General features: G+C 39.1%; 2 protein-coding genes across 2 annotated transcripts; both read right to left on the bottom strand.

The window, feature by feature from the left end:
* Positions 1 to 2,386: 2,386 nt before the first annotated feature.
* On the bottom strand, positions 2,387 to 7,209 carry prune (prune exopolyphosphatase). The gene is made up of 9 exons (XM_030158707.1): positions 6,934 to 7,209; positions 5,423 to 5,524; positions 5,146 to 5,348; positions 4,766 to 4,950; positions 4,418 to 4,576; positions 3,717 to 3,808; positions 3,460 to 3,618; positions 3,225 to 3,315; positions 2,387 to 3,031 (listed from the first exon to the last, which is right to left on the bottom strand). The coding sequence occupies exons 1-9, from the start codon at positions 6,970 to 6,972 to the stop codon at positions 2,787 to 2,789; spliced, it is 1,275 nt and encodes a 424-aa protein (XP_030014567.1). The 5' UTR covers positions 6,973 to 7,209; the 3' UTR covers positions 2,387 to 2,786.
* A 755-nt stretch (positions 7,210 to 7,964) lies between these two features.
* On the bottom strand, positions 7,965 to 23,598 carry myo1eb (myosin IEb). Its single transcript, XM_030159289.1, has 27 exons — positions 23,365 to 23,598; positions 19,778 to 19,915; positions 18,996 to 19,085; positions 18,757 to 18,851; positions 18,476 to 18,563; positions 18,111 to 18,200; positions 17,901 to 18,032; positions 16,795 to 16,929; positions 16,583 to 16,715; positions 15,220 to 15,416; positions 15,049 to 15,129; positions 14,811 to 14,897; positions 13,999 to 14,085; positions 13,346 to 13,513; positions 13,080 to 13,165; positions 12,550 to 12,631; positions 12,254 to 12,459; positions 11,835 to 11,979; positions 11,603 to 11,717; positions 10,967 to 11,136; positions 10,745 to 10,890; positions 9,924 to 10,070; positions 9,603 to 9,760; positions 9,395 to 9,469; positions 9,092 to 9,275; positions 8,641 to 8,816; positions 7,965 to 8,451 (listed from the first exon to the last, which is right to left on the bottom strand). Exons 1-27 carry the CDS (start codon positions 23,365 to 23,367, stop codon positions 8,375 to 8,377), a joined length of 3,291 nt encoding a protein of 1,096 aa, XP_030015149.1. The 5' UTR covers positions 23,368 to 23,598; the 3' UTR covers positions 7,965 to 8,374.
* Between the last annotated feature and the right edge of the window lie 46 nt (positions 23,599 to 23,644).

Here is a 23,644-nt window from a genome sequence, read left to right as displayed (position 1 = left end):
ATTTAAATTTCAATTGATCCACTTGAATTTGAGTCATTTGTGAATGACATTAAATTTATGTTACTGTGAAAATGTTTGATATCTGAGTGATAGTCAGCAAACACTGTCATATCCATCCAAAGCTGTAGAAACATTTAATGGTTCTAAATTATGTTATAAAAAGACAAGATAAAAACATACTTCTAGGCCCTGATTTTGGGATTCAATTCTTCATCTGTTCATTTTCTTTTTGAACAAAATAAATGTGTATCATCACGAAAAAAAACTCTACTTTTGTCATCTAGAGCTTCTTCACATTTATATAAAATTTTTTACATAGAAAATTGATTCATTTTCAATTCCAGAATTACAACTTAAAAAATTCAACCTCAAATGTAAATGATTCAGATTCAGGTTCCACTGGCACATTTTCACATGACTCATTCCAGTCTCATTTGTTGTATATAATTGCTGTTTAAAACAACGTTTAGATTTTTCATGTTTTGTTTTTTTCAAAGATGCAAAACCTGCACATTTTGAGGAAAATATGCTACGTGCAAAACCACTCAGATGCAAACAACAAATAAAAAAAAACCTTGTAGGTACAAAAAAAGAAACAAAACTATCAGGAGATTGATTTTCACCTGATTGGTTAAATGTAAATACTGTAACATTACTTTTCCTACTCATTGTGCTTTAGGTCCTTTGCAATATGTTTACACTGGTCAGCCATAACATTCTGACCACTGAGGAGAAGTGGTAATAATATTGATGATTTCACTGAGTTGGATATATTAGGCAGCAAGTGAACATTTAGTCCTTGAAGCTGATGTGTTGGAAACAGTTAATGAGCTATATAAGAAACTGAGTGACTTAGACATGTTTCATATTGACATATTGTAATGATGATGACAGGATCAGATCTCCACAACTGCAGGTTTTGTTGGGTGTTCCTGGTCTGCAGCGCTTAGTACTGACCAAAAATGGACTAAGCAAGGACATCCCAATCTCAGGACAACTGATCATCTGTGGGAGGTGTTGGATAAATAAATCTGATCCATGGAGGTCCACCTCTCTACTTCCAAGACTTCCGGGATTTGATTCTAAAGTCCTGGTCCAGATACCTCAGCACATCTTCAAAGGTCTGGTGGAGTCTAGGCCTCGGGTCAGATCTGTTTTTGTGGAAAAAGGGAAACTACACAATATAAGGCAGGTGTAATAATGTTCTGCTCCCATAGATGCTGGATCGGTTGAGATCCGGTTGTTGTTCTTTAGATACTTTTGGCAGGTACTTTACCACCACTTTACATTGGAAATGAACAACATCTGGACATGCGGGTCATCCAATGACCAAAGGGTTGGCGGTTCGAAAACCTGGCTCCGACTGTCCACATGTCGACGTGTCCTTGGGCAAGACACTGAACCCTAAATTGCTCCCAGTAGGGTCTGGCAGTGCCTTGCATGGCAGCAGCCGCCTCCTGGTGTATGAGTGTGTGTGTGAATGGGTGAATGTGAGGCCTCGTAAAGCGCTTTGGGCACCATGAAGGTGTAGAAAATACACAATAGAAATTCAGTCCATTTACCATTTACCATGCTCTGACCCAATTTCTTGCTGTCAAAGTTGCTCATATCCCTACTCTTGAGCATTTTTGCTCTTTCCAACATCAACTTTGAGGTCTATATGTTCCCTTGCTGCCTACTATATCCCACCCACTGACAGATCCCACTGTAGTGAGCTTATCAGCATTAATACCACTTAGCCTGTCGGTGGTCAGGGTATTCTGTTTATGTTCATATCACAATGTTGATAAAAATGTAGTTTTTTGGTCAGATCTACTGTACATGGTTCCAAAGGCAGAATTGAATAAAATACAGTGGAAACAGTTTAGGATGATCATGTCTGTTCAAACTCATCACTAGAAGTACACAATTATTATACCTGAACCTTTATTTTGTCAACATCTAAGTAGCTCCCTTTTGTAGTGATAAATTAGTTTATTTATCTTCAACTGTTGCTAAATATAAATACAGATATAAATAGATACCTGTTACATGACTCATGTATGCTGTATTTTTGGAAAACACCAGATGTATCTGACTGTTTTTCTCTTCAGCTGCCATAGTTAAGGTTCATAGGATATGACATGAATGTATCATTTGTCTGACTGTCTTCTCAACGTATTGTTAACAAAAAGCTGATAGAAACTTCTGCCTTCTCACCACAACAGGGTGGGTGTCACAGGATTACATATCACTGATCCATGTAAGCATGGCTTCAACTACAGGCATGCATTTGTGTTCTGTGTATGAGAAAACCCAAATGAACAATGAACTAGTTATTTATCCATTTTTACAGGAACTATTCTGTCCCAAGCTTTTTGATCCTGTTTTTTTCCACTGTATTTTTTATCAGTACTTGTCAAAATAGACTTTTTTTTATTAAATAGTTCAGTAATGAGTGGGATAATGTACAGTGACTTGGTCATTATTGTAGAACAAACACCTTCAAGATGATGAAAATCTGCATCACATTATGTTACTATAACAACCACTTCACTCCATATTATCCCTTATAATAAATATCAATATTCATCAATATGGAATAAATGATGAAAAAGTCTGTCATCTCACTCATGTTTCAGTGACTCACCACAGGAAGTGACATCATTAAACCACAAACTGTCCTAATCGATCTGATTGATCTGATTGACCGGTCATTGATCAGTGCCTGACTTGTCTCACACTCTGACCGTGTGCTCTCGCCGTTTGTCGGCTGTCGGGATGATTGACAGGTGGGCGTGGCTCTGTCAGTTTCCGGCCCCACCTCCCTCTGCCATCTTGCTGAACTTTTCTTCAAGTGCCTGAGCGCTGATCTGGGGTGGCCCATCGTCCAGTGGACAGCCTTCCACCAGACTGTTCATCGGTGTTGGAGGAACTTGAGACTCATCCTCTTCATCCCCGTCTCCTAAGCGACAAGCTCCGCCCCCATCTTGCTCCTTCAGAAAGTCCTTAACAATGGGGAGGACCTTCTTACGAGAGGCGAGTGTGTTGCCTTTAATTCAATTAAAAAAAGAAAAATCATGATTCAAGCAAATTTCAGTCAAAAAATACAATAGTTTTACTATTTCTACAAGTACTGAAAAGATGTTAAAGTAGAACCTTTCAAAATAAGGGTCAAAGTTTCTAAATAACAAACAAGTACAACTCTTTCCTGTCAGATGATCACATGTCATCATGTGACTCACCTTGGTGATAGGCTGTGATGTGAGGGTAGGGGCTGCTGAGTGGACACAGGTTGAGGGTGGGGTTACGGGCCTGCTCCAGGTAGAGGCTCATCTGAGGTGAGAGGAACGCTGGGTTTATACAACAACTCAAACCCACTGTAACACACCGAAAATGTGATCACGCTTGTGAGTGTTGGTTCAGTGTTTGTGTGATTTCACTGTTTATGTTCATTGTGTGTTACTGTTCAGTGTGTACTTCATTCCTGCAGGTGGTGCTGTGGCTGAACACAGCGAGCTCTCTGATTGGTTCTTTGTTCTCAGTGAAGGAGATGGTCATCAGCACCAGCAAATCAAAGCCAAACTTCTGAGAGAAGTCTGAGAGTTCCGCCTCCAGCCCCGCCCTCTGCAGGAAGTCCTGACACAGACACACACACCTGTAGAGTCAGACCTGCCTGTCAGACTGACCTCTGGGCTAAACTCTCCCCTCGTGAAAGGTAGTACTGTAGTACTGACCTCCAGTTTGATGTACAGAACAGAAACAGCCAGATTCAAACTTCCAGAGACGGCCTTCATATCCTTCAATAACATCTGCTCTGTGTTCAAACCTGAGGATGAAATACTGACATAAATACTACTAATGCTAACGTAAATACTGCACTAAAAAATACAAATATTATGCTACAACACGTCCTTAAAAATATGCATTTTGGAGGATACTGATATACAACTAGTACATCAGTCTGTAAATACTCCAAATGTGCTAAAAACACTTCACATTCTGCAAGTAGTGAGTAGTTTAAACATTTAATACACTTTAAATCATACCTCCCAATTTATATGTAAATATTTAAATATTACATGAAAATCTACAATTACCACTGCAATATTTAGACATACGTAGTTTTAGAGGCCGCAGAGAAGTCTCCACATAAGTTGTCGAGGAATCAGAAAGATGAATTTCCCCTAAAAACACTAATGCTGTAACAGAAGGTTTCTGATTTTTTTTTTTTGCCTGAATGAGTTTTTGTCAAACTCTTCATCCTCCACTCAATCTGTAGTTCAGATGTAAAGAACACGTTCGACTAAATGTCTAGAAGAGACAGATGCCCTGAAACCTAAAGGATTCAGGATTTTAGTAAAATATTTGATCATTAGCCCCAAACTCTCCCCCCACTCCACCGTTCATTAATATTAACAGGACTGTCCAGACTCACCTGAGACGTCAAACTTGGCGTTTTGCAGCGCCGTGAAAAGAGCACCTCTCGGTGGCAGAGCAGGGAATCGCGCCTCCAGCATCGCTACGTACTGACTGTCTTTAGGAGTCACTTTACCTGCAGCTGGAGCCATGTTCACACAGTCCAATAGGATAGTGGCTGCAGAGAAACGGACCAAACAGAAAGCAGGAAAACACACACCTGAGAACAGAATACACAGCTGGTCCAGGTCTAAACTTGTCCTAGTGAGGTCTGTGTCTAAATCTGTTCAGGTGAGGTCTCCATCTAAATCCCTTGATATGAGTCCATGTCTACACCTGTCCAGCTGAGGTCTTGGTGCAGGTTTACCATAGAGCAGCTGAGCCAGCTGTTGGTCCAGCAGAGCCGGAGCTTTCTGGATGATACGTTCCGTGACCAGGGTGGTGCAGGATCCCACCATTTCCACGGTAACAGGACAGGAGGCAGAGGGCTCTCTCTCCAACAGGTGATGGTCGATGACATCCACCACTGCCTCCTCTAGGTCAGAATCGGAACTGCAACATACGGTTAGTGTTTGAGAATACAGGACATCATGGTCACACAAACTATGATAAATAATACTACAACAGTAAAATACTACAGTAAATACTAAAAATAATGATTTGGAAAAAATGTTTTAGTGGAGGCATCTGATCAGTTGTCAGCCGATGTCATTTATCACCTACATAGTGTGATTTTTTGTAATTTACCTGGGCAGGACATTGTGGTCGACCAGCGTCAGTCTCAGTCGTCCATCTCTATGTAGCGCCTTCAGGTCCACCTGGTCTCTGAACAGCAGCAGGTCAGGTGACACACCTGTCTGCCGCAGCAGGAACAGGTTATCAGAGCGCAGAACAAACTCAGCCTGACGGATGTTGAGCAGAGGGAGAGCCACCACCTCACTGTGAACTATCTGACACACAGAGACACACACAGATGAGGACACACCTGGACCAGAGCTCACGACTCATTTGGAAAGGGTCTCACCTTGGACAGGAAGTAGGCATAGGCCAGAGCTGACACCATAGAGTCCAGATCACAGGCCTCGTTTCCCAACACAACATGGAACCTTGTCTGATTCGCATTTGTCTGAGGAGAAATAATCAAACCCACCCATCTTAACTTCTACACAGAAACAAGGTTGAACCTTTTAACAGGTCATTAAACAGGCTTTACTGGTGTCAGTCAGTGTCTGAGAGCTATTCTAGTAGGTATGACATCACAGTTAAAAAGTGATGCTGTTTTGCCTCAGTTTCGGATTTTATAATAGGTGTAGACTGGATGAAGTCATCTCTACATGGTTGGATGAACGCTGTTGATAATATTCAGTACTTTTCTGTTCAAACTACTGAGACAATTTACAACCATGTTTACACAGAACTTTGCCACATTTGTCCTTGTTCAGATAATGTGACAACAATTTGTAAAATTTAACCCCCAAAGTGACAGGTTTTGTCCAACTGCTCCATTAAACCCAACATATCAGAAAAAGTACCATTTACACTAAACCTACATCAAATTTATATCAGAATGTTCACATAAGTCTTCTCTTCCTCATGGAGGAAAGATCTTGGTGATTTGAGTTATTTCCAGTAACTCTGGAAGTAAGTCATTGTTCTTCACTGATAAAGGTGATGGGAGTCATCGTGATAAATACACACACTGGTCGATTCATTATCTGTCAAAATAATTTGTGTCTCTTTTGTAATTCTACATGTAAATGAGGGGCAGTTTCATTCATTTCTTAAAAATCACTTTATATTTTAAGATGGTATTACAAATATATCCTACTAAAGAAAAAAACGTTATGACACTTGGCAATTTTTACTGCTGATGCTGATTTTCTGATAAAAACATACACTTGTTTCTCAACATTAAATTAATATATATTAATATATTACATAAGAATATATATAAAATAAACTCAAAAAGCACTAAATCACAAAGACAGGGACAAGAGGTGCTTTTGTTTTAATAGTCTTGTTTCATCATCTAATGTTATTTTCACATTTGAGAGTATTACAGTATTTTGCTGTAATAAGTAGTCTACTACGTGGAACTACAATAAGATGATGATTAATTTCATTATGTATCTATTCACATAGCAGTAGTGGGTGGAAATGGGCATAAATTCACATCTTTTGCACATCTTATGAAACTACAACAAAAAAATGAATGGATGACAAACTGACTAGTGATTGATAGTGAATTTATAACCCATATTATATTAAGTTTATTAATTATGTTGTCGCAGTAGTTAAACTAAATCGTATAATAGTTTCACTGTGGTTTATCCTGTTACAATGTGATTCAATAAAAATCACAGTCATTCATTAATGTAGATGAATGCATTCGAGCATCCGCTGATGTGTGCATTATTTCAGCCACAGATACCGTATTTACTGTACATCGGCGCAGAAATATTTCTTTGGTTCATAGTGTTGATGTTCCAGAAGCTAATGCTAACGGAGGCTACTGGCTGATCATGTGTGTGTTACCTTCACGGCTCGGCAGCAGTTTGACAGAAACTCCTCCATCTCCGCCGGTTAACCCGTTAGCCTGCTAGCTATTAGCCGTTAGTCGCTAACTCCCTGCTGTGTTGTGGGGAATCTGGTAAACGGTGACCGCTGACACCGGCTCAGAACGGCAACGTTAAACACACACTGTAACACGTTACACCAAACACATGACTGACTGTCTGTGGGTTACAGACTAGGTGAAAGGTCAAGCTGCGTTCAAACCCAGTGAGGACGTCCGAGAAACACAGTGTTCCAAGGGTGAGACGTTTGGGGCCGACCCGGAAATAAAAAAAAAAAAAAAAAAGTGGAGCTGAAACGACATTCTACATCATTACATCAGTATTATTAAATCCATGGCACGATATGCAATAGAACATCCACAAAATAAAAAAATAAAACCCATACACAAAAATGTAATACCACTTCAAAATACCAGTAATATAAAATAACGAAATTAGTAAATTAAAATTAGGTGCAAATACAAAAATTAATACAATTGAACACTAAAACAAAATAATAGACCTTAACATGTGATTGATAAAAATGATAACATTTTAAAGTCAACGCTATTATATTACTATGGTAATACGAAGTAATATATTAGGAAGATTTAATTGTTCAATAAGGATTTATATGTTTGAAAAAAAACAACAAATTAATTTAATTTAGTAGCAGTTATTTATAGTGACCTTTTAACATACTTTTACTCTTATGCATTTTCACTTTATCTTTCCTTTTTTATTTATACATATATATTATTTATATATACATTATTTATAGACTTTTTTTTAACAGTTATTTTTCAGATATTTTTCAACTTGCTGCTTAAAAAACTAAAAGCATTGTCAAATTGGAAGCAACTATAATTACATTTAATCACAAATTAAAACACAAAAAAAAGAATTTCAAATGTTATTTTAATTATGAAAGCATGTAAAATATGTTTTACAATTTTGATTCATAAAAATTAGAAACTTTTTTTTTTTTTTTTTAATTTTCTTGGATCCAAATGAGCCAAAACATTTATTACAAAATTATTATTATTCTTACCTTAGTTGTTGTTATCAATGATTAATGAAGGATTCAATCAATAGTAAAATTGTGTTTAGTGATGCCTGTGACTTCTGACCTCTGGATGATGTCACTCAGGTATCCAATAGGTTTTGGTGAAATGTCAGCTCATTGGCTGATCTGGGGTCAGCTGACTAAAACATGTTTGTAAAAGACAAATGACAGAATCTGATAAAAGAAGGTTTCGGTGGAAATCAGAAAATAAAAGAGTTTAAAGGATTTATTTGAACATTAAATCTGTATCTGTAACACTGACAACACCTTTGACCCGACTGATGATTAAAAGTTTCTCTGGGTCCTCTTGATTCAAACATACATGTTTTATTTGTATGAATAAACTCGTTGAGGTTCAGATCTTCTCCACGTAGTTTCCAGGAAACATTCCCTCTCGTCCACGGAGACGACCATACCACCAACCGGATGCATCTGCAGGAAGATGGACAGAATGAAACACAAGATGAAGATAACATAAAAGACAAAAACAGTAAAACTCACAAATATGATGAAATAAGATGAAAACAAATAAACAGACACAACAAGACTAAAACTATAGGACAAGATGAACTCACCTGGATCATCTATAAACAGACCAATCTGAGTAAACAGAGACATTACCTTCGCTGAGGATCTCGATGACATCGTCTGCATTGAAGCTCAGCTCGTCGGTGTCCTGGGCGTCGTAGGCGTACAGCGCTTTGCACTGCGGTGACCGGGGCTTTGGTCTGGGGCCCGGTTTGGGTCGACCTGCTCCTGGAAGGGGCTTCACCTCTTTGGATCGACGCCGCTGCAGCCTGGAGAAGGAGGTTAAACTCTTTATACTGGTTGTACGGGTTTATTTTATAGATTATTCTATTTTTTCTTTTTGCCTGTAAATCAAATTAACCATTAATATTTATCCTCTTACTCTACTGGTCATAAACCCGTCTCACAGGTCCGACAGGTCTTACTGATCTTACGAGTCATACAATTCCTTCTGGTCTTATTGGTCTTTCTGGTCTTACTGGTACGAGTTCTACAATTCCCTTACACTGAATCTACTGGTCTGACTGGTCCTACTGGTGCTCACCCTGCGGCTCCCTGTTCGGGGACATCCATGAAGCGCATGTCTTGCTGCTGTTGTGACCGGTTGTCCGGGCGACGCTGGCTCTGGAGGCGGGGCAGGCTGGGCTGCTCCATGCTGGACTGCTGCCTCAACAGTGAACCTCTGGAGAAGGAGCCTCTGGGAACTCTGCTATCCCTGAACCGAGGAGCTGGCAAAGACAGATTTACAAACGTCACAAACCAACGCTCACCAACGGAGCACCGATCCAACGACAGGACCAGGTCTAGGGCCCTATACTTGGTAATCAGCTGTTAATTTAAACAGTACCTGACTCATACTGGTTGGTGGGCGGAGCCTGGTGGCCCATGTAGCGGCTCTTTCGGTTGTCCCTCCTGGTCGGTCCTACAGGAAAGAAACAGGTGATTCTGATTCTGGTGTCTGAGCCCAACCACTCTGTATTTTGCCTGATGTCTTAAAATCTACTAGGAAAACCTGAAGGGAAACTTGTCCTAGAACTAATCCAATCTGGACTTACGGGAGTTTTTGGGCAGACCCGGCCCGATAGAGACCTGCAGGACCTTCCCACTGGGCTTTAGGATGGCTTCATCACCCTGACCCGCCTGGAACTGGATCTGTCTGGACCCTGAGGAGCTGAATGGACCCCAGCCTCCTTTCTTCACCTTAAACTCCAGACTGAGGACACAGAATGAGCATGTATATATAAATCCATCATGACATATTGTTATAATAACTATATATTTTCATTTAAGTATTAAAGATCTGGCTCAAGTCCAGGTGGTTTTACTGTTTTATTCTTTAAGTACTGAAACAGGTGAGTTGCGGTTCATGTACTGACAGGTTGTTGAACTTGAGTGGCAGCTTCTTCTGAGTTTTCTCCTGGTAACGTTTGACGAGCAGACTGAGGAACTCTGTTTTGAAGATGCTCTGAAGAACGCTGTCATATTCCTCCTCATGGACGATGAACATGTCATCCTGCAGAGTGCTGACAGACAGACAGATAGGCAGACAGACAGACAGACAGGTAAGAAGTGGAGGGAATGCTGCAAATCTGATCTGGTTCTTGTTCTAGTTTTAGCTCCAGTTCTAGTTCAGGTCCTTATTCTTCTTCTGGTTCTTGAATTGGGTCCAGGCTCTTGTTTTAACTAGTTGTGGTTTTGAGTTCGGCTAAATTAATTCTATTTTAGTCACTATTATGGTTCTTGTTTTGGTAGTTGTTCTACTTTTTCCACTAATTATATTCAGTGATTTCTCCTAAACTCATTCTGTGTGTTTTCGTCACAGTCATAGTTCCAGGTCTGGCTCTGGCTCCTGTCTAGTTCAAGGTCTAGTTTTGGTCCTAGTCCTTGACCTGGTTCACACTCTTTCTCTGGTTCTGCTACTGATTTTAGTTCTGGTTGTGGTTATTAGTTCTGTTTACCAAATTTGGTTTGTTTTAGTTTTAATTATAGCTGTGGTTCTACTGCTAGTTTTACTTCTACTTCTGGTTCTGATTCTGGTCGTGGTTGTAGTTTTAGGTATAGTTCTACTTCTGATTCTAATTGATGGGCTACGTCTGGTTCTTGATCATGTCCTTGTCACCTTCTGCTTCTGGTTCTGATAGTAGCTCTAGTTCTATTTCTTGTGGTTCAGTTTCTCATCCTGGTTCTTGTTGTGTACCTCAGGGAAACAGACTGGATCTTGTTCACTTCGATCTTCCTCTTCAGAACCTCCTGGATCTGTCCCTTATCTGGACCCTGCTTCACCTTCTCTCGACCAATCAGGTAGAGGAACTTGGGGGTCAGGATGAGGTCTCGTTTCACCGTCTACATTGCAAGAAATGTTGTGTTTACACAGATAGCAGATCTACAATTCTGATTTGTTTTGGAATCGGTTTCTTACCCTGAACCGACGGTCAAACTTCAGCACCACATCAGCGAAGTCGATTCTCTCTCTGCGGCCGACAAACTGCCGGATCTCGGGGTGGTTGTCCATCCCAAGATAGTCTCCTACAAAGTTTCGGTTCAGGCTGTTTCTCCGTCGCTCCTTCTTGTTTAGCAAGATGTCGGATGCTAAAGAGAAACACAGATTTACCATCTATTCTAAGGGCACCCCAAACTCAGTTTTCGGATTAAGTGATCAGTACGTCAAGGTGACAATATGTAAAAAAAATAAATAAAGGGCTAGATTCCAGTATTTAGGTGTAAACAGGTCTCGTCTTTGGGGTTTTCTGATCTGTTTGTTGTATAGGTGAAATATCTCATTTACCTGAACAAACTTATACTTTGGGAAAACAAGTGGTTTAATAACAATCAAATGACCTCTGTGATGGTCTTTAACATCTAATCCACAAACTAACGCATTTTGAATTCACTTGATAAGATCTAAAACTAATGGATATTCTTGTGAGCCAGTGATACCACCAACCAGCCAACCAACCAACCAACCAACCAACCATTCATTTGGAGTTTGGAACAGTCCCTCTTTTATCATCTTTGGACCAAGTGTTCAGTAGACCAGCAGGTCATGTGTTCTTACCTTCTTCCCGCATCTTGACATATTTGCGTACAGCGATGTGTTTGCGCCACGCTTTCTGGATGACTCGAGCGTAACCGTTATATTTCCTCTCCCTCATCTCTTCCAACAGGAATAGCTACAATAAACACAGGCATCATTATTATTGTAAATGCAGAGTGATGAGTGAATGAGTGAATGTAAACCCATCAATACATATGCACACTGTGTACGTAGCAGGACTTCATGTTTGTACCGATTCGGGTGCTTTGATGAAGACTTTGGTTTTCCCCAGCTGGAACTGGTCCTGGTCCATGTGCACTGAGTTGAGCAGGTGCATAACACCCTGACGCTGCTCGCCACGCCATGACGGCCACGTCTCCTTCGTTAAGATGGCATATCTGCAGCACATTGCAACCAGTGTTAAGCTTCAGCCATTGCTGCACCACAGCTGACCACTGATAAATCACATAAGTAAAATAAATAAAACTGGTCAGTTCCTCTAGGTACAAGTCAAATTAAAATCATATAATATGAAACACATTAATTTCATAAATAAAGTCATACTACTTATTCATTAGTAAAACTAACTCAAACCAAACTGAAACTAAAAACTAAACTGAGACTCACTATGAATAGAAGTTATATAGAACCTATGATAACTCTGGTTCTGACCTCTGCAGGAACTTGTTGAAGACTCGACGATAGGCATATCCAGCTCTTCGGACCCGAATGTTCTCCCTCAGACCTAAATACTCAACCTGGTGTCTGACCCGATTGTCCTCCCAGTCCCGGGGTCGTTTGGTCTCATTTGGTTTGATGCAGCGGATGTAGTGGGGGGTGCACTTCATCAGGGTCTGGACCAGGCTGTTGGCTTGTTTCTACAGAGGGTGTGTCATACACCTGTTAGAAATGTTCATGGCCTCCTGATGGAGCTACTGAACAGGTCATGGCTCATGCTCAAGTCTCACCTTGATCTTGCTGCTGGCGGTGCTTGGACGGCCTCTCTTCTCAGCCTCCAGGTTCTCAGGAAATAGGGCTCTGATGAACGGACTGACCACAAACATATCACAGATGGTGTCATGGTCTTCAGACAAAGTATAACATCTGATGCATTTATGCAAATTAATACTTGGATATTTCATAGCATCATGACAATAAAATGCATGCTATGACATGCGTTTTCTACATACTACAGTTACATTTTGTGTTAAAACACTCAGCTGAACTGACCAACTATCAGCCTAGCAACTAAGCAACCAGCTGACCAGGCGATCAGTCATCCAAATGATTAACCAATTTAAAAAACAATCAACAATCACTGGAAAGACCCCAAGGTCAACCCAATTCAACAACCGAGAGAGATTCATGTTAACATGCCAAAATGTAAAATCTACAGGTGTACAAAGTTGTCCTGTTAATGCAATGCAATTTTCCTGTCAGTTAAATGCAAAATCTCTGAGAAATTATTTGTTTGAATGGTGTTCAATAGGATACTTACAACTCGCTGCTCTGCATCAGTTCAATGATGTCATTAAACAACACGTCTCTGTTCCTTTCACAGAAACCATTGACATTGTAGGACACCTGGACAGGTAGACAAACAGGCGGACAGGTGGGAATGCAGGGTCAATTCACATTTAATGTCACATTACAGAGATAGAACTGTCAGCATGTACAACAAATTAAGCATTTTGGTATGAAAACATAGTATCTGTTATCATAAAACAGGCTTCCAGCTGTTCAGGGGTGTTACAGGTGTGTTACCTTTCCGGCGTAGTGGTGGATGATGAATCCTTTGTTCCAGCTGCTGAAGTGTTCATGGGATCCAATCTGACCCTGAAGTTTCTGCAGTAGAGTCTGGTCCGCTCCCTCACCTTTGGCATGCATCGTGGCACATACATCATCCAAGATGCTCATTAATCCAGGAGGATTCTGGGAAATTCAAAAAAATGTTAATGATGTAACTGAAAAAAATATTAGATTCATAAACTAATCAAACAAATAATCAATTATTTTAAAAAAAAAAACATAAATTAGTCTAAATAAATATTATTTCATTAATTGACAAAAAATGTATTGTTAGGTTAATCAATAAAATATGACTGATAGATGGGTACACAACATAGATTGTTCAGTGGCATGGCCTGGGACAAGCTCTGCCCCCTGTGAGATGCCCTGTTCCCCCCGGGTCCGACAATTACGTCCCCTGACACCCCGGTCCCAACAATATATTTCTGCACCCCCAAATAAGAAAAATGCCCACCCACACATGACATTCTGGTCACGCCTCTGAGATGGTTGGCTTGACAAATAAATAATCACAATCTTTGGCCTTTGCCCTGATGTTGTCAGTAAAGCTGAAGCATTACGTCACACCACCTGGTTTAAAGGTTCTGTTCACTGATTGGTCAACTCACCACTTTGGACTCAATGAGGTCACAGACCACCTTGTTGTTGAAATACTCAATTGGCGTCCATTGGATACCCTCCTGAACATACTCTTCCTGCACATACAAAGCACGTCATGTTTACACACTGAGAGGAAAACAAAATGGGGCACAAGAAGAACAACACATTAACCCTTTCACGCATAAATTATGAGAACCTGAGTGTTTTTAGTCCTCTTTAGGCATGAAAAAAAAACAATGTAATTGAACATTTTCTCATGAACCTATTTTTCATGGAGTTGCAAAAATGTCCACTCAGCTGTTTAATATTTGAAGCAAAGAGAAATGGATTTACTGATATACTGTGTACAAACTAAACTATGAAAAAAAACATTTCTAATGCTACTAATCTGATATTTTCTCACATTTTATCATATTCTAGTACTAGTCATTACTCACTTCATGGAGATAATATGCAAAAAAACCCAAAACCTTTTGTTTAAAAAAAATGTTAATTATAGTCTATTAACAATAACAAGCAAACAGGCTACTGCAGATCAGGTTTATCAAGAACAGCAAAGTTACAGTAATGGTATGAATTGCAGTGCATGGGATGATGCATAAGCGTCCACTGTGTTGGCTGATATGGAACTAAAACAACAAAATCCATGAATATATAAGAGAACATCTTTGAATAGCTGTCCACTGCAGTGACCACTATGCATGAAAGGGTTAATAATAAAACTTGCTGTTTTATGAAAAAGCAATACATTACAGACTCATAGGTCAGAACAAACAGTGATGTCATCATCATTCCATGGTGTGATGATGTCATGTGTCACCTGCTCAGCCTTCAGTGTGAGCTCGATAAAAATCTGCTGTAGTTTCTCGTTCACAAAGTTGATGCAGAACTGCTCAAAGCCATTTTGCTGAAGAGAAGGAAAGAGAAATCAATTCACCAACTAAACAACTAATAAGTCAACTGACCTACCAAACAAATTAATAAGCATTTAGTCCACCAATCGACCAAACAATCAATCAATCATCAAACCAATCCTTCCATCTGTCAGTGTTTTTTACCTGAAAGATCTCAAAGCCATAGATGTCCAACACTCCGATGTTCAGCTCTTCCTGGTCCTTCTGCATGGCTTTGTTTATACACTGTCACACAGAGAACAGCCAATTAGAACACACCACCATGTGACTTCACCTGTCATATGAGTGGTGGGCGGAGCTCAAGGGGACACTGACATCAACGAGGAAGTCGAAGAGTCGGGTGTACAGCGCTTTGGACAGGGCGTCTCTGGAGAAAGCAGCCTGTTCGGTGTTCAGGGTCACGGAGATGGACTCGGTCTTCCCGCCCCACTTACTGTCCATGATCCTGCTGGTGAGTTTACTGCACAGACCGTCCTGAAGGATCCCCAACAGGTAGGATGGGAAGGCCAGGACTGAGACCGAACAGGAAACAAGACATTATCAACTGGTTTAAACATAGAAACAAAATGACAGTAGCAAATTGAAGAATAAATAAATGATGGAATGAACAAATACTGACTGGTGTTACAACTAACGTGTATAAGCTTTGTTGTCTGTCATGTAATGCTCATTCATTCATTCATTCATTCATTCATTTTCCAAACTACTTAATACCAGAGAGGGTCACAGAGATGTTGAAGCCTCTCCCAGCTACCACAATCTCAACATCAATATTAATGTTAACTTTGACTTCTTCAATGTAATAAATTCAACAATATAATCATATTATTTTGATTGTTCTGATTCCTTGTCTAAACTGTATTTTATAGTAACATAAAAACACCACAAGATGGCAATGGTTTCACAGCCACTTTTACACAGAGATCCCAGAAAAAAGGCGAGATGGTGATCCCACCTTTTGTTCCACCACTGACTGATTTCCACAGCCAAGAAAAAGGAGTAACAGAGGTGAGACAGGCTGGACTTTTACACAGCAGACCTGCATTCTGGAATCAAAGGGGCAGCGTATCACAGCGTATAGTGTGATGTATAATTTAGATGTCGGTATACCCTGAGCATAGCGGTGTTGCTAATCTGTTCAAAGTCAACCCGTCTTTCACTGTTCCACAAATGTTAGCATGGATAGAGTCCTCTGCCCGAAGTAACAACAGGTCGCAGATCTCGGCATCTCCCCAGTTCGGCATCTTTCTGGTCATTTTGATATGTTTGTTTACTGTCCACGGCCCTGCTCATTTTAAAATCCCCCCAGCGCAGGGGTCTACACATAATACGTTATCAAAACGCTACACCTAGGTTGTGGAACGAGAGGTGCTTCTTTTACATAGAGTTCCAGAATCCTGATTCCACCTTTATCATGGCTCTGTTACTACCTCCAGAGGCGTTACAAAGCCACGATAAAGGTGGGACCAAATAATCCCACCATTTCGTTTACACAGACGTTCTGGAATAAAGGCAAAATATTACCGTAACAGAAGTGCTGTGTAAAAGTGGCAACTATTACGGTCGCTGTCCATCAGTGAACTGTTATTCTATAGTCTGTGGAGGAATGCAGTGTCATATAATGTAGTAAAACATATCGAAGTGTAAGGTAATATGGTTGTGTTGTGTATTTTCTTACAGTCCTGACTCTCCACCACTGCATAGTTGTTTTCCTCCCTGAAGCTAATGTTTCCCAGATGAAGAATTGCTGCAACGAGCTGAAGAACTGAATCCTGATCCTCTATCGACAGACCTACTACTGACATGGCATCCTGAGAGACACACAGGTAGAGAGACAGGTTAGAGAGAAGACAGGTAGTAGAGACAGATGGACAGGTGAGGTGAACACACCATCGTGTCGTTAAACTCCTTCTTGTCGTTGACGTCCTCTACTGTGTAGGTTCCTGATTGGTTGAGGTAGTAGTAGTAGTCGGGGGTCGTGATCCCCAGGTTCTCCCTCTGCTCTCCACTCGCCCCCTCCAACAGCTGAGGACGAGAGGTCAAAGGTCAGAGTGTGGTCATGGAAACAGTAAAGGTCAGATTTGCTTAACAGGTGAATCATTAACATATAGAGGTGAAGACAATAGAACAGATCAGACGGAGAGACTGGTTCTACTGGTCTGCAGATAATGGACACATCTGATTAAAACTGGAGCCGTTAGTGCACAGGTGACAAACACACGGCCCGTGGGCCAAAACCGGCCCTCCAAAGGATCCAATCCAGCCTGTGGGATGAATGTGTGAAATGCAAAAATTACACTGAAGGTATTAACAATCAAGGATGTCAAAATCATTTTAGTTCAGGTTCCACATACAGACCAATATGATCTAAAGTGGATCAGACCAGTAAAGTACTATCAGAATAACCTATAAATAACGAAATTGTTCTCTTTGTTTTAGTATACAAAAGTAACATTACATGAAAATATTTACATTTACAAACTATCCTTTCACAAAAAATATGAATAATCTGAAATATCTTAAGAGAAGTAAGTGTAATTGTACCAATATTCTGTCTGTTATTAAATGTTTTGTGTATTTGTAGATCCACTGTGATCTGTGAGGTGTAATTTACATGTGTAAATGATAAATAGAGGCAGAATATTGTTAAAATTGCACTTATTTTTCTAATGAAATTTCAGACTGTTCATACTATTTACATTTTTAATGACACTTTGTAGACGTAAATATTATTATAATGTCATTGTACTTTTTTCTGCTGTTATTATTTTACTGGTCCGGTCATATTGCATGTTTGACAGCCCTGCGTTAGTGGAACAACCTCAGGAGAAAGTGAAGGAATCCAGATCCACCCATACAGGAATCCATACAGGACATAGTATACAGGACTTGGAGTATATTCAGCAGTATTTTATGTAGTACCTGGGAGTAGATGTTGTAGTGCTATTTGCAGTGTTTAATGAAAGAATGAATTAATAAATTATTTAATTAATGACCTGGTAGTAGATGTGGAAGTTCCTCTCTCCTGTGTTCTGCGAAACCACTCTGCTTTTCTCCAAGAGGAAGTTGGAGATTTTCCCTCCATCAGGAGCTCCGCCTCGGCTGAACTGGATCTCAAAATATTTACCCTGGATCGAGCAAACACTGCACATGTATTTATTTTGTATTTGAAAAGTACCTGTGTACATGAGTGTATTTAAACTCACAAATCTGCTGGAGTTGTTGTTGCGGACAGTCTTTGCATTTCCAAACGCCTCCAGCAGAGGGTTCGACTGTAGGATGATGTCTTTCACGTGCTGGAACACATCAGTAACCGTGGTAACAGCAGCATCAGTAACCATGGTAATAGCAGCATAAGTCAACACGGTAACAGAATATGAAGTTGATCTGACAAAAAGTTGCAACTCTTGTGCATTTTTGACAGTTTTTAATCCAACATTGCAGAGGTGTTGTTCTGCTAATACACACTGATGTTACTGTGAACAAATGATCAGCTTCACATCTTGTCAGTGGAAGTTATTTGACAGTAGGACAGAGTAAAGACACAGAGATTAGAGGAAAAGTTTCTGACCTGGACTTTGTCTCCTCCTCCTGACACTTTGGAAACATAGCTCATGATGAATTTAGCAGCTACTGTTTTTCCAGCACCGCTCTCTCCACTGGCACATACAAACAAAACACAGTGATGATACAAAAAAAGAAAAATGAGCCCAATAAAACAAAAAATAAACAAAAGACAGAGGCTGTTATGCGTTTTATTCTCATATTGGCTTTCATGTTTTCTTGTATATACTTGTTTTGTACATGTTATTTTTAACTTGGTTTTTTTTGGGTTGTTGTGGTCAGGCCTACCTGATGATGACACACTGGTTCTCGGTGTCAATCATCATGTTGCGGTACATGTTGTCAGCCAGAGCGTAGATATGTGGAGGGTTCTCATACTGAGCCTACAACCCAACGATAGAAGATGGCACAAGATCACAACACACAACATTGCATCACAAGAAGAAAGAGATTTCAGGTGGTTCAGCACTGGTTGTGTTTATCACTGTATGTCTGTGTATTTGTGTGTTTGTGTGTCTGTTTCTCACCGCTCCCTGGTACATCTCCACCTCTCTGTCTGTGAAATATGGAAGCTGTTTAAATGGATTCACCGAGATCAGAACTGGACCAATGTAGGTCTGACAGAACCAGGTCAAGGGCCACAAAAGGAACCAGAACGAGAACCTCATTCAACAACTTTAAAAGTTAAACTTGGTTTATTGCTGTTAAACCAGGTTTAATGGGCAAGAAACTCAGTTTGACAGGAAATAAACACAGTTTAACATAATAACCCTGTTTAAATGGGAGATAAACCTGGTTCAAACAGGTAGTAAACCTGGTTTAGTGTAGATACACTTGGTTTAATTGGGGATAAACCTGGTTCAATGGGAAGTGAACCTGGTTTAATGGACAATAAACCTAGTGTAATAGACAATAAACCAGGTTTAACAGGTGGGTGATAAACTTGGTTTGACAGGAAATAAACTTCATTCAGCATCTAACAAACCTATTCAAGCCCTGGTTTAAACAGGTAACAAACCTAGTTCAACACTGATAAACCTGGTTTAATAGATAATAAACCTGGTTTAAACAGGTAACAAACCTGGTTTAATGATCGTTAAATCAGGTTTAATGGTTGATAAACTTGTTTGACAGGAAATACATCTGGTATAATGTGTAACAAACCTGTTTAAATGGGAGATAAACCTGGTTTAACAAATAAGAAACCTGGTGTAAACAAGTCACAAACCAGGTTTAATGGTTGTTAAACCAGGTTTAATGGGTGATAAACTTGGTTTAACAGGTAATGAACCTGGTTTGTTCAGGATACAAAGATGTAGTCGTCCATGTATCTCTTCTTAAGGTTGTCCGTGATGGCGTCCTCGCTGATTTTTGACAAGAGCACCATGTCGTCGACGCCGCTCACCTTCACATTCTGAGCCTGCCAATGGTAGCGCTCCTTACTACCCTGAGGGGGCGGGGCATAGAGAAAGACAGGTGAAATCAAACATATATAAATACGCATACACAGTCTTTTTTGTTTATCCATTCAGAGTTGATTTTATTAAGTTTTGGGATGAGATGCATTAACAATGATAATTTAATCTATGATGTGTTTAAATGAGAAGTTAGTTTTTTTAAAGTTAGTTTTTGTGATTTTCAGTATTAATTTACTCCTTTTCAACAAGTCCTTCAGATTTTCTTGTCATTGTTTCTATTGTTTTTGAGTTTCACATGTTCCCTATTTATATGTTTCTTGCTCTTGAGGAAATGACATTTTTGTCATTAACTACAGATTGTTTATTTATTACATGCGTAAAACAAACATTTTATGTCTCTTTTGTGAAACTTTCTCACTTTTGACTTGTGGCTCCTACTGTCACATCTATAACCAGTACTGGCCTCTTCTTCATCTGTCCATGTGGAATGAGGATTATTTACAAAGCTGTAGTTTTTTTTTTAAGTCAGGTTTAAAAGTTGGTGCAGCTCAGTTCAGTGTGTGATGTATATGGTTATGATTTGTCTCCTCGGGTCATCCTCGGAGCTCCTGAATTCCCAGCATTCCTCTGTCCTGTGGGATCATGTTGAGGTGAGGAGCGGTGGCGGTGATGCCTCAACTCGCTGAAGCTGCAGGATGCTGCATGTTACTGCATGTGTCCGTCTACATGTCTACATAAAGTCATGAAGATGAGTTGTGGTGTTTACATTTGTATCCATTCAGCATGTTAAGTTTCGTGTTCAGAATTAGGCAGAGGTTTTGTTGCTTCACACATCTCATTTCCCGGTTTTCCTGGTGAATCGTAATGTTCGTCTCTTCTGTACGAGTTTTCTTTGGAAACGTCTTCATTCATGCACAGGAGATAAACTCCTCTCATTCATTCTCATACAAGTCCACACACATCTTACTCTAATGTCATCTTTAGTCTGTTTTCCTTCTGCTCCTGTTTTTGACTGTCAGCACATTTAAGACATATTGCATGCTGCTTTTTAGGAGTAATGTGATTGTGTTGACAGATGAAGACCAATGATAGCACATTATGATATGTTTCTGCACAATATTAACATTATCTTTTGGGTCTGAAGCTGAAAAAGTGTCATTTTCACTGAAATATAAACTAATGAATTCAGTATAAATATGATTTCAGTCCATGAATCATCGCAAATTGATGGGTTTAAGCATGTGCTGATTCAGAATGAAGGAGACTCATCAGATGCATTTGTTCAAACTAAAAGAAATATGAAATAAGCATCAACATTTATCCCATAAACTCAACTAGAAAAGACACAAATTCCGGGTTTTTCTTTTTGTCATAATGTTTAGGTCAAATTAATGTAAAATGAAGGCCTTGAAAACTAACTAAACTTTTGTAATATTCAGGGTCCCCAGAACCAGGCTGAACCGCTACAAAAACTCATTCATCCCAACATCCATCAGACTGCTAAACAATCAGTAACATCTGTCAGAGTAATAAGCTACATGGTGCAATCATTTCATACCTGTTTGTGCAATACATATCTGTACAAATCTGTGCAATAACTTATTTATGAATATATATATATATGTATATATCATGTGCACATTTATTTATTTGGTTCTTCTTTATTCTCTCTTTTATTCTGTTGGCTCTTCTTATTCTGTCCACCTGTAAACCCCATGGGGACAATAAAGTATATCTTATCTTATCTTATCTTATCTTATCTTATCTTATCTTATCTTATCTTATCTGTCCTGACTGAATATCTAGAGCAAGTTGCAATTTTACTACGATTTGGAGGAAAAGTCATATTGCAACGATTGTGGACAAAGTTGAAAAGTTGTGATTTAAGGTGACTTGTTCTTTCACGTAAAATGAACAACTCATTTACAAATGTGTATTATATTACAGTTGAGTATGATAGTCAGCTCAAACTCAAGCTTCTACTTAGTATAAAAATATAATAAATCTACTGATTTTAACTTTGCATGTTCTCTCTGTTCAGTGTCACTGAATCCACATCACCACCAGATTGTGTTTATTTTCTTCAGTTTCTGCATCAGATCAAATTTAATCCTCCAGAAGTTGAAACTGGGCCTGAATCTTTAAAGTGCAGCCTTTTGCCATAACATAACTGCACAGACTAATATTTGAATGGATTAATCGTGCTGCTCTTATTTTTAATTTTTCTGGACATAGTTTATAGTCCGTTCTAGATTCTCTGAATGTTTGTACAGATGTGGTCCTCATAACAATCCTGAAGAACTCAGGCCCAGAAAACACCTGAAGCCTCTGAAAACCTAGAATCAATAGAACCAAAGAAATGAAGCGTCTGAGGCTCAGTATTTTTGATATGCAGAATCAAACCTGTTCTGGTTGGCTTACATATGTCATATTATCACAGACGGACGATGTGTTGTTTAAATCTGTGTTTTAGAGCTGTGTTTGAGATCTTAATTGAGTGAAAAAATGAAGGAAAGTGACTAATTATTAATGTTCAAAATTAAAATATATAATAATAGGACATATGATGAACATGAATATTAATAATCCTTTACAGTAATGAAGATAGAATCAGTAATCACTATACGAAGATTTATTTCATTATTACATTAAATTCATGCAACATTATATTATGTGATTTAACACCTCATTGTGTGACAGTGTTTCCATGGTAACAAGAGGATAACAGCTGATTCATTTACTCATGATTCATTATTTAATTGAAAGCAATTAAAATGTATGACTAATATGAGGAACTTTTTTCTATTAGGTGTTTGTTTACTTTTTTATACATTTTTTTATACTGCTATTTTACTTTTTGTGGTTAAAATCAAATAAAATAATTACAATCAATTACTAAAACAGGGTAATGTTCAGTTATTTGTTGTTTCGATATTCATTTGTATATTTTTTAAATTAAGATCCATTTGACATTTTTCATGTTTTGGCAGGTTTTCATTTTACTACCTCATTTATCAATGAATGAATCAGTTACGCATCATTGGGTTTTTGTTTGCTGAGTCATTTTTAAACACAAAAACTTAAACCTTAAAACTTAAACAACAAATACTACGCACCCTCAGTTACTTACTCAGTTTTTCTGTACTGGTTTATTTATAATAGCGTCATATTTTTCATCTTTTTTGGCATTAACATAAAATAAAATGAACAAATTAAATATGTTAAGTTTCCATTTATTTTCAGTGAGCTCTGTTTTTAAACCTGGTCAAATCTGATCCTAATCTTTCATGTTTTTTTTTGTTTTTTTTGTTTTGTTTTTTTCAGATCAGGAAGTTTAACAGGAGGATCAGATCTGCACCTCCAGAGCCTGGAACAGGACCAGATCCAGACCCAGACCTGGTCTCATGCTCAGTCTGTTTTTTTTTTTTGTTTTTTTTTGTTTTTTTTTAAATTAAATCCAGTTGGTCGTAAAACTTACCATGTCTGTCTTTGATTCACTTCCTGCTTCAGTAAAGTTGTGAAATCTGCTCCACCTCAGTCTGATCTGGATCAGGTGCCTCTGCTGGACTCAGGTGGTGACAGGAGGTCAGGACTGTGTGGACCCTTGTTGGTCCAGTTTGGATCAGTTTGGTTCAGTTCAGGCTGAATTGCCTTAACATTTTTCTTGCTCAGTCGTTTCTTCTTCTTCTTCTCCTTCTTCCTTCAGTCTCAGCCTGTGCAGGTGTGGACAGGTTAAGACTCCGCCTGCTCCTTCCCAC

This window comes from Sphaeramia orbicularis, chromosome 16 (genome assembly GCF_902148855.1).
Source record: "Sphaeramia orbicularis chromosome 16, fSphaOr1.1, whole genome shotgun sequence".
In the NCBI taxonomy this organism is placed as follows: Eukaryota; Metazoa; Chordata; class Actinopteri; order Kurtiformes; family Apogonidae; genus Sphaeramia; species Sphaeramia orbicularis.
Note: the sequence above shows the minus strand (reverse complement) of the source record. Positions and strands in the feature narration are given on the sequence as shown.